We start from the raw sequence: 15437 nt of genomic DNA, 5'->3' as shown, positions 1-15437 counted from the left end.
TGGTTGCTCAATACATGAAATGCACAAAAAATGGATATGCTCATATAAGTAGATCATAAGTATAAGCAGAATGAAATAGTTTGAGTATATTTATAAAATGTTAATGGCGTTTATCTTTTAATAAGCTCATTGCTAGTATTGGCCCACTGCCAACATTGTTTAATTTATGATCAGTACAGATAAGTTTGTCTGCAAGGTTTTGTTGAGAGCATGAATGGTCATGATATATGACTAGACAATCTGCATCTGGTGAACGAAGTACGGTAATTTCAGGTAGGCTTGAAAGCACCTCATATAAGTTAGTGAATCCTTTACTAGCATATTGTTTCGCCCTTTTTAAATCTGTAGGCGTGAATGCGAGATGGTCAAACCATTTATCTGCAAAGTGGCCATTTGCTCGTGCTATCTCCAAGTTGCTAGATGATCCTTTGGTTAGAGCTATAAGTTTTGGGTCGTATTGCCAGAATGCTATTGGTGCATATAGCTGCTTTCCTTCAACAACATAAGCTCTAATTCGCTCAAGGAACTGTAGGGTAATCCTTGTTTCGGAAGTACTTGTAAGCACTATAGAATTGCCTTCAATATCTCTTACTACATCGGTGATTGTCTTGGCCTGTAATATCCCGCTGTCTTGTATTGTCTCCCACCTCAACATCCGACCGTTTGCTGATGTCTTTTCTTCGTTTGTTATAGCTACCTTGGCGTCGTGAAATGCATCTGCTTTGCCTGCTTGCCAGTTTTCATACTCCTTCGTGCTGTCAAATAATGCAACAGCAAAAAATGTAATTTTACAAAATTGGAAACAACTCACAAATCTCTGCTAAGAAAAAGTATTGTGGTGCTACAGTAACTAGCCGTGCCTCAAATAATTGTATACAAATTATATTTAATAAAAATGCTGACTAATAAAAATACTAAAAGCTAAATTACTTATAAACCAACCTGTAAATGAGAAGTAGGTGAAGGGTAATGAATGGATCCTTTTTGAAGAGATCGTTGAAGTTTTGCAGCAATGCAAAGCTGCTGTTTTGACTAAACAATGGAACAATGATATGAATATGCTTTTCATTGTCGTAAGACGCTTCTGGAAGCATTTCAAAGTTGGTAGCTGGTCTGACTATATCAAACACCTTAACTTGATCTTCCTTCCTGGTAACAAAAGAAACTGAAGCATCAAGGGGTGTGCAAGATATGATTTTTTTAACAGCTGATGCTGGTGTAAACAAAGCGGGCATTGACATGCAGAAACACCCTAAAATGTGCCTCGCCATCCCATTTAACAGGTGTCACAATGGATAAATCACAACTATGTGAGTTCCAAATAATATGTTTCAAGTAAATGTAGATTGAAGTGCACAAAGGATGAGAGTAGGAGTAGCCAGATGATGTGTTGAAAAATGTATTTAAAAAATTTTTTATAAAGGTTCTCAACAATAAATGCGTAAACACATAAATTAATCAGCTGGTGCTATAGCGCTGTATGAAAAGTTAACCACAAAGCTATATTGTGATGATTTTGCAAAAATTTCTTTTCAAGTGATTCCCTTCATAAAACGGCTCTCAAATTTTGGTTACACAATCATTGTCATTAAGGAGTCTGACCAAACTGAGTAAATTTTTAATAAATTTTATAACCTGTTATAGTGTTATAGTTAAGCCTCAACTTACGATTGCCTTAATATGCAGATTTTTCAATGGGAAATGTAAAAGTTGGGCAAATCTTTTACGCTACACTTAAAATAATTTCCAACGTACAATGCCCAAAGTTTTTTTTAAACGTTTCTTTGTGACAGTCATTATGTATTTACACAGTTCTTTCTCGTATAATTTGATTTTAGAATTATTGAATAATATTAAACAGTGCCTAGTTTGAAAATCATGTATCTTTAGAATACTATTGTAAGTGCTAGTGATGAAATAAAGAAATAAAGCTTTCCTTAGAATTAAAGGAAACAATTATTGCAAAACACGAGTAAGTACACTGGATAAATTCATTAAAAAATCCTTAAAGCTATTTAAAAGCAAAGTCGAGAAAGATAATGGAAGATAAGGCAAAAAAAGCCGAAAACAAATGAAAGACTAAAAATAGTAATTAAAGATAAATAGCAAAAATGTAAATACTTTTGTACGCAACCAAAACAGCAAGCAGCCTACTTACAATTGTAAGTCATGCACATCAACTGTGATTGAATACTCGATGCCTCTAGTAGGGTCCAATCGACGGTAGCTTTGCAGTACTTTATTCAAAGTATATTTGTGTGAGTGTTTGTTTAGTCGGGCCATGACATCTTTAGTGATGTCATTGTGAAGTTGCTGATAATCGCCTACAATTTAAGGTAAAGCATTTAATATTTATTATTAACTATTATATATACATGTATTTAAAAGATGTACGGCATATGCTATTTTTTAACAAAACCATTTAAACTTGACACTAAAAACATCAAAAGGCTTTTAGTATAAGGAAGATAAATATACAATAACTAACTGTGCTACCCAACATTGTCCGGGTAATAAAAAAGTCTGGACAAAAAATTGATTTGTATTTAACATAAAAAAATTAAAAACAACTGTAAAGGTTTTAAAACTTTGTCAAACAACTGTAACCTTCAAGCTATTAGCCTGGGACATTGTCAATGGAAAATTCCAGTAAGCTAGGCTTCTAATGACGCTAAGCCATGACATTGCGTCAGCATTGTTGTTTAGCTACAGCTATTCTAATCCCATGACCAAACGAGCGGGTGCGAGGTTTGAGAGTTTTTATTATAAATGCATGTGCACACAACTTACGAAAATTATTCACCAACAACGTCACAAACCCTTGTTTTGAAATCTCATCAACAAGTTTAACCATCGTTTTGTTGAGTCATTAAAGTATAATAACGATACAAAACACACATAAGCCTATTTAAATATGTTACCAAGTCTTTGTAAACCGTCAACATTATCTTAAAACTTACCCATCTGATCGGATTATACACAAATAGACAGATTTATTTGGTCGAAAATCATTAAAACTTGCTAAGCCTCACTTTTATCAAAGTTAAGACCGGAAATTGAAACGCCGAGCAACAGAGAATAGAACGATTAAGTCGTGCGCATTTCACGAAAAAATAACGTGCACATTTCACCAGTCTATAGCATTGTCGAATTGCTGAAGGTTTCTGTAATTAACGTAGGAGTACAGAAATCGTTTAATTTTTGCTGATTTCAAAGTAACTGACATTCTAGACACTTGAGTACTTTGGTATTCTAACTGATGTCCAACGCAGTGTAAGTAAAGGAAATGACGATGATATTTTTTCCTAACGATTCTTATGAGATTATTACAATATTTAATTATAAGTTTGGATGACTACAGAAAAATGACTACGTAGTACAGATTTTCTAAAAATCTATATAAATATCACAACTTCTTGATATTGTTAGCTATGACGTTTTGCAATGTAAATAAAATTGTGCATTGGTGTTATATTATTACTATATTAATAATATTGGTTATTCTAATAATATCAGTGCATTTTACTTCTAATATTGGCCAATATTGCATTTCTCTTATTGCAGGGGAGAGATTTTATTTTTATTACATTTAAAGCATCTTGCTGCTTTTTCTTTCAAGTTTAAACTATTTTATTAAAAAATAATATATACATATTTTTTCTACTTAGTTTCAGGACAAACAACCGCTGTAAGTTCACACAGTAAGTAATATTATTAGCTCACCTTAGTCAGGAGGAAAGCCTTTTAGCCAACCAACGCTGCTCTACTGATCAACAGCTGTCAACAATGCTACTGCCTTACTATCATACACAGTACTTAGTCGCCTGTATATACATATACTGGCCCATATACTGATATGTGTTTTTGCAGTAAGCCTTGTTCTACACATTAAACTCATGCTCATCTACTAAGAGTTGTCTTCACATGCATCACCTCAAAGCGTCCCAACACTGCAACTGTCGTCTATGTAATCACTGAAAAACTCCATTTCTAAGATACAAAAGCTTAGAGTATGTTTCAGTGATTGCATAGACTTTATTTTAAGTTTATTTGCTCAAATTTGCCAACCAAAAAAATGTTAACACAATTGCTCGATGACATCATCACATTGTTTTTCATCCTCCCATTACAAAATATTACTGTCACAGTGTTTGTGAAAAGATCATACTCGCATCATATATTTGTATCATGATTGCTGCACAACCAGCTGTGCACAACTTTTTTTTTAATGAACTTCAAGAGCAGAAATTCTGATAGTAATAGGTAATCAAGGAAATAGGGTATCATATTATATCAATTAGGATAAAACCAGAAGTTCTAGCTGTCTCTGCAGAGTCCCTGAATTGGATTATGAAAATATTTTCCTACTCTCCAAGTCAGCTTTAGCCTTATCATCTAAATTTTTGCAGGTATATCAGTTTGGTTTGTGTGGATTTTTTTGAAGCCTTTGAACAATGAGTTGATCAAATTGCTAAAAAATTTAGCAGTGTATAAAAACTTTTTTCTGTCCCACATTCAATTTTTGAGGATTAAAAATGTCCTATCACCGTTTTAAAATAAAAAAGGTTGTGCAGTATACAATATACCCGGTGTCAGTCTTAAAAACTTTTAAAATCAATAACGCTGGTCACAAAGCAAACTGTATTCAATAGAAAATTAGAAATATTAAATGGTTATCATAGCCTAATGTGTCTGCCATTTAGAGCACATTAATTTCTCATTCCTCACTCGCAAAATTATGGAAATGCTCATGGTGATGACTCGACTGGTTCTGTCAAAACTGATAAGGCTTGAACTAGTTTAACTATCATTTGAGTTCATGGCAGGCTTTTTAGGGAAGGATTGCTAAAGATAGATATTTTCCTTCCGTGAATAACTTTGATACAAAGAATTTTGCATACTTAAAAAAGACCAACATTGCTATCATCTATCAAAAATATCATTCATAGCCACTTACAAATACAGTAGATGTTTCTATAACATAAACCTCATTTTACGTAAACTCCGCTTAACGTAAAGAATTTATATAAAGTTTATACTTCATATTATGTAAGAAATTTCATATAAAGTAAATTGTCAAGCCTGTGCAAGTTCTCGAATTCGGTTTGAATAATGAAAGTCCGATAGTTAGCCATAAAAATCTCGTTATTTCTCTTGTTACATTTTGAACAGAAAATGGCCTGATAGAAGTATCTCTAGAATATATACCAGTACTCTGTCAGTCTAGTGTACTGTGAGAGATTGTCAGGAGTGTCAATAAAGCACAGGTAATAAGTATGTGCACAATTATTCAGAAATACCTAAAGGCAGTCAATTGGTGCAGGTGTTAAAGTGATGGTCTACCAAATTGAATGTCACGGGATGGAGTTTTATTGAAAGCAATCTTTTATCCTGACCTTTAACCCTAACTCCAGACCGGCAAACAGACACATACATGTACATGTATTCTATTACAGCAAATGTCACTTTTGCTTTACTTTATTTTAGACATATACAAAAAATTTCCATTTTATTTTGCAGCGTGAACTTTGCTAAAAATTTATTTAAAATGACATTGAACATGTGCACCCACCATTAAATAAAATTAAATCATAAGCCCTAAACTAAATGACAGTAATAAGAATAGGGAGGAACGTTGTCTGTACAAACCAATAATACTGCATTTACTGTACAGTCATTTAATTAAAAGCTGAGTCTGATTTGTTTCCTATTTGAAGGGCTGAGTTGGGAATATATTAGGCAGTTTACGCGTACATGTATGTTATTGGTTCTATAATGTAAAATCCCTATAGCGTGGACATTCTCGGAATAGATTATTTACATTGTAGGAGTGTCTACTAGTGTTGGGCCGATAAGGAGTTATCCGCTCTTACCGACACTGAGAGATTTTCGGTATCTGGGAAAACCAATCATTTCGGTGACAGCTAGTTATCCGCGGCCAGTTTGATATCATCGGTATTTATCCATAAAAGCCTGTCAGTAAATGGTTATCCGGATAGATTTTTGTGTTTGACAGGCTACAGCATTACCACCGACATGTTCGCCTGAGATTCTCACGCATACTGAGCTGCTTATGAAAGGGCTCATTTGACTATCGCGCACAATCACCATGTAACGTAATTAGATTACAATCGCGGTCAATTGATGTTATGGTTAATTGCAAAAATGCCTCTTTGACGAACAGGCTAATCAAAAAGAGTCTCTCAGCACACATTGGCAATCACAACTTTTTTCTCAGACATTCTGAAAACACAACGAATTATATCATAAATCTTTCTTCAGCGAATATTTCCACGCTTACCTATAGGTATCTAGTATTATATTATGTCTTACATTGATAGAATGTAAAACGTAATATACGTTTTGTATTTTATCAAATATAAAACGTATATTACGTTTTATATTTGATAAACTCCTGTTTGATATTTGATATATCCCCCTACCTGCGTTATATACAAATAGGCAGTAGTTAAGCTGAAGTTAAACACACACTGAAAACCATTACCGAACTGGAATACCGACAATACCGAACTTTCTTAGATGGCAAAGGATACCAAGATGGTAAATACCGAGGATACCGACACCGGGACAACCGATAAAAAGTGCAAAGATATCCTATCCGGCACTAAATTTTATACCGGCCCAACACTAGTGTCCACTGTATTAGTCAAGTTGAATAGTTTTGATGAAGGTTTTGAAGCCATTACAATTAACAAATAAAAGATGTAGGCATGATGTATGAGGAATTCTTAAGGTGCTCTTCATAGCTAAGACTAAAACATAAGCACTACTGAACCTAAGATAATGTAGGCGAAAATAAATTTTGCCAAGTTTCTGGTGAGCGACAACCTCTACTGATTTAAAACATGTAGCTAGTGTACTTTAAGAACATCTACCTGTCAGCTGTTGGCTATTGATGTGATCAAACTCTAAATAACTACGGTTCTCTAGAAGCAGAGTCCAACGCAGTGTATCAAATCGATTGGCGGTTTCATATGGTTTGTTGACAGCTGGTGGCCAAGAAAACTTGACATCTGCTTCCACAGAAAGTTGGTCCAAGCCATGCTCCAATTTTTCGATTTTATCGGAAATGCTCTGCAGTTCGGCCTGCGCTATATACCTAAAAATCATTTATTCAACAACTATATTATGCATTTAAAAGTCAGTTTTTCAAATTTGTGGCAGACTTATGGATACAAATAAACCTTAGATTACAACAGCCACCATATATTATGAATTTTTAGATTATATCAAATATTGCAAACAGTTGTGTTGATATTTAAATCAATTTCTAATTTCCAAAACTTTTTAAAACATTGTTTTTTCAAATGAAAATAAAAAACTTAAAATCAAAAGTATAACAAATAATGTAATAAATAAATAAAAATAATATCAAAATTAAAATATAATGTAAAAATAATAATCAACTATAGAAACTAAGTTACGATAATTTCAACTTTATATTGTACAAGTTAAAGGGAGTTATCTACTCACCCTACTATACTACTACTTGTACTACTCCTTGCTGAGTCTACACTTCTGTTCATGTGTCTTTAAAGTAGAGTAACAATAATAATCTATTTGTACTGATTATTACTGTATTATTTAGTTTTTATATAAAATTTAAGTTCATATATATCTACATAGCTTATATGACACACGTTTTAATGCTACACATAACTCTCTGTAATAGTTACCTATGATTGTTTTTTAGGGTGTTGAACAAATTAAATAGATTGCATTTGCTCCAGCTAATAACATTTTCAAAATGCGAGATCTGAATAATTTCATACGACAAGGCTTAATTTTACCAACCTTGCAGACTAATACCTTAATCAAAAAGCTAATAATACAAGCTGGGACAACTCCAAATACCTTACTTCTATTTTTTCCATTTATTTTGCGGAGATAAATATTTATATCTCAAGAACAGAAATAATTAGATTGCTTCTACTAAATGTGTAATGCAGTAAATTAATCGTATAAACATAAGAGCCTGCGGATGTTGTGGAAGACAGAAGAAAGAATATTTGAAGTAATGTACTACAAGAAAAGTAAAATGAGCTGAAACTACACTCCTCTACAATAATTAGATAACTGCAAACACACCTCCTGATGCTGTATATCTGTTCAGAAGTCTGTACACCGGATATAATGTGACACCCACTAGTTATGATATCTGACACTGTCTGCTTGTTATTCAATTTCCTCTGGATCAAAGGCTTTGGCTAGAAAACGTACGTGTCCGAATAAATCATTTGAGATGTGTGGATCATCTATATTCTACAATGTCTACAATGTCTATATAGATATTTAACAGGATAAACTGGTACATGGCGTAATAAGCTAATGATCAAATTTAAAAACTATGTAGCTTTCTATAGAATCTTAGAATGATGGAAGGTGTGTTTAAAGAATACCGGCAGGCTTGAGGTAATCGGTCATGCTGTCTGATTGCCAATTGATTATGTATGATTAGGTAAGAGGTCAACTTTCAACTACAATGTGCATTCTGTTCTTGGTTGTATAATTCAATTTTCCTTGTGCCTAATATATATTGTGTGGTATCGAGTCACAGAAGGTTGATAACAACAGTTGCTTCGAAATAAATATATTTTTCATTTAAACCAAATGTTTGACTGATTTGAATAATTCTAATATTATCGCTGAGAGCTTGAAACATATTTGGACTCAAACTTAGCTTTCATCTTATTGACCTTACCACTATCCTTAGCTAGGGTTTTATAACACATGCATGTGGTTATCATAACCCTTGACATGATGCGACCCACTGCCTATAAATATGCTGATGGGATGTTTTTACCCGATCCATGTACTATTACTTAATTTTTTAAAAGATTTTTAAGATCAAAGCTGCTCATATCGTTTAAACTTTTGTAATTAATTACGATTTTAATTGACTGATTTTTAATTGATTGATTTAATTGATAGATTTTAATTGATTCTTTTTTAATGCGATGCTTTTTAGAGAAGAAACAAAACATTCCTCTTTATTTCTATACTCCTTTAGAATGAGCCTCAACGAATAGGGCGTAGTTAAATTTGGCTTTAGAATATATTAACAGATTTTTTACTGTTCTGTGCTGAGTTGCATGTAAAAAGAAGTGGAGGGGTGCTTAGGTATTCTACAGAGAAAATTTTGAACCTTTTATCACTAGGTATGAGCTATTTAATTGCTTATTGTAATATCGTATCAATAAAAATATTGAACTTAAAACAGCTGTTTGAGGTAAGCTTTCAAAGGAGTTATGGCATCATGCATAACTTCAAGCATACAAACTTTATAGCTGAATATAATAGTTCATTGAACAGTAAATGGCAGTTGATCGTCCTCACTACTGAGATGTGGGAAAAAAAGGATCGGAATGTCAAAAGGTTATCAGTCTTATGGAGTTGGCACCTATTTAAATGTACAGAAATGAATGTGTTAGAGATTTCAGAAGCTACAGCTTTTGATTTGATTCAAATCCCGAAAACTTCAACTGTAAAATATGTAGTTATTTGATTTTGAGAATTTTTTTAGCAAAATTAATGATACAAGCTCTCGATGATTGTTTAGGTAATATTAAAGAAGAGAATTAGCATAATTACTGTGATTTTTATTGGCCAACTGTCATTCCATCTTCACTACATAACTAGCAAAATCAAATTTCAAAATTTTTGCATTTTTCTTTAAAAAAATCTTAAGCAGTGATTTTAAAAGCCAGCTTAAAGTCTACCACTACTTCATGATCGCTCTTGCTTGAAAATGTGCAAAAAATTAGGATACAATGTGAGGGGCAAAGTTAGTGTATCGAACATGTCATTCAAGTATCGCAGAGTTGAGGTTCAGATATACATTAGATAGTAACAATTTATTTGAAAAAAATGCATGCACACACTTAAATGCAAATCAAATACATGTATCCTAGGACACTTATGTATTCGCGGCATCTAACTTTCGCGTTTTCGCGGTGTCATCCTCTCGTGAAAGTTTCATGTGCGAAACTAAACTATCATGACAAACGAGCGAAAAAGCGAAACTAAATAGCTTTGTTCATTGATACTGTATAATTGAATTTTATAACGACATTTATTTTAACGTTTTTAACGACCACTATAGCATCGTTAAAATATAAACCGACAAAATAATTTGACTGTCAAAATTTATTACATTATTATTTTGCAATTATTTAGGATTATTTTCCCATTAGGAATGATTTATAATGATAGGAATTTGATGTCAATGCACATGCATTAGTTAGCGTTATCGTTTGCTGGGGACATCAATCAATGCAGTGAGCACCGTGTGTTGAAAGAAAATAAGACACATGCACTGACACTCGCAGTACTACACAAGCAGCATGACTCTGGAAAGGTTTGGATTCACCACTGACACCTCTTCAATAACTTGTAATTTTTTGAGATTTGTTTTGTTTTAAGTGATGTGACTGACGAGACGTTTTTAAATTAAATTAGGCAAAACATGACCGCAGTTAATACGCTCAGAAAAAAAAACATCTTTTCCTTTTGAGCGTTTTAACAAAGATCAATTTTGCGGATTTTATTTTAAGTTCATTCGGAGGCTTTTACGCTTTCGATGGGACACGGCCAAGCGGGTGATTGATAAAACTTAATCTTTTGCAAACCTTTATAAAAGTCGTTAACAAAAATATTTTGCCTCTGATGATGATAATAATGATGCCTAAGAACTACTAGAAGTTGATGTTTGTCTCTATGGCTTGGAATGAAGTGATATTCTACAGCGATAAAAATCGCGTCCATGGCCGTTGGGCAAATAACTTTTCGAATAAATGATGTTGAGGTCGAGTTATCTGAAGGAATTTATCATTGCGTTGGAACTGACCAAACAAATCCGTTTGAGTTGACCTTGTGTTTGAGATGAAATGTTACATTTTATCTGAGGGCGAGTTTTTCGAGTTGGACTGTACTTACCGTAAAAAATTCCCAAAAAGTTGGGGCGGCTCAGCCGGCCAGCTGCCCCAGTGAAAACTGGCCTGTTGATAGTCCAAGAAACAAATGGCAGCAAGCGATCAAATTGCATTATCGACCTTGCCCACACCATTCTACCTGCGGTTCACAATTACAAACTAGTCGCAAATTGAATTTTTTTTATCGGTGAACCGAACCTGAGGAATATAATTATGTTTGTTCCACTGCATTTATTTTCACATCGCTATATTTTCGCACTCATCAGAGCTGCGAAATTAAGTTGCTTCGAAATTTTACTCTGTGAGCTACTCACGAAACTAAATACTAGCGAAATATAAGTGTCCTAGGGTAGTAGCAATTAGAGATGGGTACTCAAATTAATATGCTTGTTAGAGTAAACCTTGAAGCTCACGAATGAATTGAATCTCTGGTATCTTTTACTCACTGCAGAATTGAATTGACTCAGAACATCGTACCAGTAAGAATTGAATTGGCTTTTTACTGTCACCATAAAGGAATTAATTCGATTCTCTATTTTCGAAATGGCTCAAGTTAAAATGCACCAATGCTTCCCATTGTTTTTACTACCTCTATGATTATTACTGCATTGAGGGAAAATCCATCGGGACAGTGACGTCCTAAGTAACCCAAGCTGTTTCTTGATGGGAGCCAAATCGAAGATGTCAGTGCAGTCCCATGTTGCCAGTTGCACACATTTTTACAAGACCTCGATATCAATTGCTATATTGTATTGGTCAATAATATGTACTATGCACTAATATAATATAGCTCTATGGTTAACCATAGGGTTAACTCTATGGTTAACCTGCGTACTGACAATAAGCTTATTTATAAGATTTATAACTGCTCCGAATATCGGTCATTCTACCAAAAGCCTTTATAAGGTTTCACCTTAGTACCCATACCAAAACAATGGTCACGGATCGTTGTGTTAGCAGATTCACCCTAAACTTTGCCTCAATAAGTTTAGGAAGGCAGGTTATTATTTTGCTGAAAAAATGAACCAGCTACGTAGTTTTTCCATTACTCACAAAACACACATGATTTCAATGTTTTTTATTTTTGGTTTAGAATGGATGAATATAAATATTGTGAACAATGACCTAAATGTATTTCTGCTAGTGAAATTCTTCAAGACTGGACCAAAGATATTTTTGACTACTATATTTTTGTATGAGATGAGTGTCTACATTTCGAGGAAACTGCAAAAACGATAGCGTTTTTCTTTTGCAGATGATTTCACTAAACTACAACAGTATTAAACAGTCATTTTGTTTTTCAAACGCATTGAAAATTGTGCAGATTCTTTTACAGATTATAAAAAAGCTTTAAATTTAAGTTATATGACAGAAACTCTGTTTTTACAACAGAAATCATAATATATAATTTAATTATAATTTATTATTTAATTTTATTATAATTTAATTACACTTTTTATATGTGGCCACTGGTCAACTTTTTTTGTAAAAATTTATAGAAAATTGATTTTGTTTATTTGGGAGAATTGAATTGTATTGAGTCATTGAGGTTAGGACAACTAAAGAATTAATAATTGAATTTTGATGTTTTTGCAATGAATTGTGAATTGAATTGATTCTTACACCATATATGATGCAAAAGAATTGGGAGTTGAACTTCTAATTTTTTGGTGAGAATTGAAATGGATCGAGCCATTTTTTAAAGCCTTATAAACATCTCTGGTAGTAATTCATTTGAAAAAGTGCATATACAGTCAAATGAAAGCCAAAGGAGACAACTCCCATCCTTGTCTTACTAAAAATCGTCAAATGATTTGCTTACAATTTTATTGAAAAACCCAAGTATTGATAGAATGAAAAAAAAACAAATAAATAAAGCAGAACTATTTAAAAGGTTTGCAATAATAATATTATAATTATATTATTATATAATATATTATAATATTATTATATATGTTATAATTATATAATATACAAATAATATTGCACAAGGTGAAACAGCATGATGGCAGCAAGAGACTGGCCTAAGAGTAAAGACTAAGAGTAATACTGGCTATAGCGAAAATCAAGTAATCACATACCATGTGTGCGGAGAGGGTTACACAGGTGATAGACGTTATCAGCTGCAAACAGTCATTCATTGCCTGCATGGAATTCTGGGTGACTTTAAACACCTGCTCACAGCTTTTTATGTTCCCAGCGACCTCTGCTACCACTTCCTGCGCGTAACATTTATTAAATTAATCCAAGCGAGCAAGCTCTCACGACAGGACAGCTGCCTATCATAAATTGCTGAGCCGATGCATAACTGATTGTCTGCATAATTACATAATGGACAGACACCAGTTATGGCTTACCTCTTTTCTTTTATGTCTGGTGCATCAATTATAAAAAGACAGAATGCTTATTTAATGTTACGTGGGCGGGCATAATCTGGCTTGAGGTGATTGACAGCTATAACAAAAGATCTGGCAGCGTTAGTTTGATTTGTAGAGCGTATTTGTCAAATCCTACTCCAAAGAAAACTTTCAAATGAGGTTGGACAGGGAGAAAGTGAATCTGCAAAGTGGCTCTGCAATAGGCTTATTTATGAAACCCTTTCAGCAACAATAAGCCAATGGAGCTGTTAGCAAAACCATTATGGAGCATGCAGATACTGTAAAACCTCTATTTGAACGCAATGCCGCTCTATTTTTTAACCCTTCCCTATAGTGAGTGTCAATTCAAGAGGTTTTACCAATTTTAGTGACTGCAAGGGGCTGACAGCCAGTACAGCAATCAAGCCCCTATTACAGCTGTATAACAAAGCAGTATGATCATTATGTGGCTGTGTTGTTTTGATATGTCAAGTAAATTGGCAGCCTGCGGTGAGGCTAGGAGGCTGCCGATGATAGAAATAGAACAATGCAGTCAATCATTTTGTAACCCATCTGTAATAACTGCTCTTGAAAACTCGGGCTTTGAACAAGGCACCTTTGTTTCACCAAAAACCCTAATTATTTGTATACTTAGCCTGTTGTTTTAGCCGTAGCCTGTTGTTTTAGCCGTAGCCTGTTGTTTCAGCGCATAGCCTGTGGTTTTAGTACTTAGCCTGTTATTGTAGAACCGATGAGACCAGCGATGAGACCAGCGGCAGGCTAACTGATGGTGTCATAGCTGCTTTGTACTTGTTTAGCTGGACTCACAGACTATCGAGTGTTTGAGCACTAGTATTAAGTATTAGCTATTCAAGTAGTGTTACATAGCGTAGTAGAGAAACCAACCTATGTTAGCAGCCAGCACAAACTAACATGTCCTGTAAAATTGATGAAAAGCGTGTTTGAGTTTGTGTGACATGCTATGCAAACCTGACAACACTAGCAGCTGAATAAAATCATGAACATGTTGATATCACATATATATACCTTCAAAACACAAGTATTGGATGTAAAAAACTGTTTTTAAGAAATGCACTAAATTACTCTTATTATAATTTAAAATGTATTACAAATAATGAAATAATATGTAATAATATAATGAAAAACGCAACTATAATATACTTTTAAAAGACCTGAAAAGTTTTGCTTACATAAGTTCTGCTACCTATAATAGCCTAACCTCAGTGGACCTTCAAACTACTACCATTGTACTAGCAAAGGTTGATTTAATTGCACTACTGTGGGAGGTTCTGACCTACTACCCTCAATGTCTCTGGTCTATACAGAGAACATTTACTAGTATGTCAACTACAGTATCACCTTGACTTTACTATTGACTTACCTTTGATATTATGAAACCAGCAGATATATCACAAGTTGTCTCATCATCTTCAGATGGAAACCCAATGAATTGTTCATCCTCAGTTGACTGAAGGTATGATACTAAGGTCGGGGTGAGTAAGTATGTTGTGTCAGGGAAGAGAGCGTAGTATTTGTAAGTGTTATAGTTCTGCATGTTAGTCGCAATGTACTTGACAGCTAGCAAAGGCAGTGTATTTGTCTCTAGTAAGTTCAAAGAGACGAATGATTGGAGTTGCTTTCCCCTATTGTTCTGATCATTGACGTGAGTATTGAAAAATAATTTCATGGCGTTTTCATTGTCTTGTGGCCTGCCAACAGCTTGGTTTAGAGCGAAGCCTCTAGTGTTCATGTCTTCCACAAGATAGCCTACAAATAGCGTTTCCTTCATGTCTATCTCGGATCGGATAAATCGATGTCGAATAGGTCTTTTAGCTGTCTGATCTCCACTCTGAGGCGTTTGAATGATGTGTGGCTCATACTCCTTAGCACGAAACGAATCCCAATTTACTGTCTCTCTGAGATGTTTGCTAGTTCTTTTAGTCAAGTCAGTCTCCAGAACTTGACTAGACCTAATCTGTCTTGGTGTCCATTCGCAACTCTGCTCCAAAAGTGGCAATATGACGAAACTTAACGCAACACCAATGCAAATGCCTATCAGTAGTGGAATTGCCACCTTACTGCATGCTAACAGACGCCTTAACATTTT

General features: G+C 34.1%; 1 protein-coding gene across 1 annotated transcript; it reads right to left on the bottom strand.

Moving 5' to 3' along the window:
• Window positions 1–7: 7 nt before the first annotated feature.
• Window positions 8–15434, bottom strand: LOC137391109 (chondroitin sulfate synthase 2-like). Its single transcript, XM_068077470.1, has 7 exons — window positions 14712–15434; window positions 13034–13171; window positions 8110–8228; window positions 6897–7120; window positions 2159–2324; window positions 943–1149; window positions 8–755 (listed from the first exon to the last, which is right to left on the bottom strand). Exons 1-7 carry the CDS (start codon window positions 15432–15434, stop codon window positions 101–103), a joined length of 2232 nt encoding a protein of 743 aa, XP_067933571.1. The 3' UTR covers window positions 8–100.
• Between the last annotated feature and the right edge of the window lie 3 nt (window positions 15435–15437).

Source organism: Watersipora subatra, chromosome 3 (genome assembly GCF_963576615.1).
Source record: "Watersipora subatra chromosome 3, tzWatSuba1.1, whole genome shotgun sequence".
Taxonomy (NCBI): Eukaryota; Metazoa; Bryozoa; class Gymnolaemata; order Cheilostomatida; family Watersiporidae; genus Watersipora; species Watersipora subatra.
The sequence above is the reverse complement of the archived record's forward strand: the minus strand, read 5'-3'. Positions and strand labels throughout refer to the sequence as shown.

Bases quoted from the DNA above. Each gene is read 5' to 3' on its own strand.
- LOC137391109 (XM_068077470.1), bottom strand. From the start codon at position 15,434: ATGTTAAGGCGTCTGTTAGCATGCAGTAAGGTGGCAATTCCACTACTG. The intron at 2,325-6,896 runs GTAGATGTTCTT...CTTAAATTGTAG, and splicing joins CAATAGCCAACAGCTGACAG to GCGATTATCAGCAACTTCAC. The intron at 1,150-2,158 runs GTAAGTAGGCTG...TTTTGTTACCAG, and splicing joins GATGTGCATGACTTACAATT to GAAGGAAGATCAAGTTAAGG.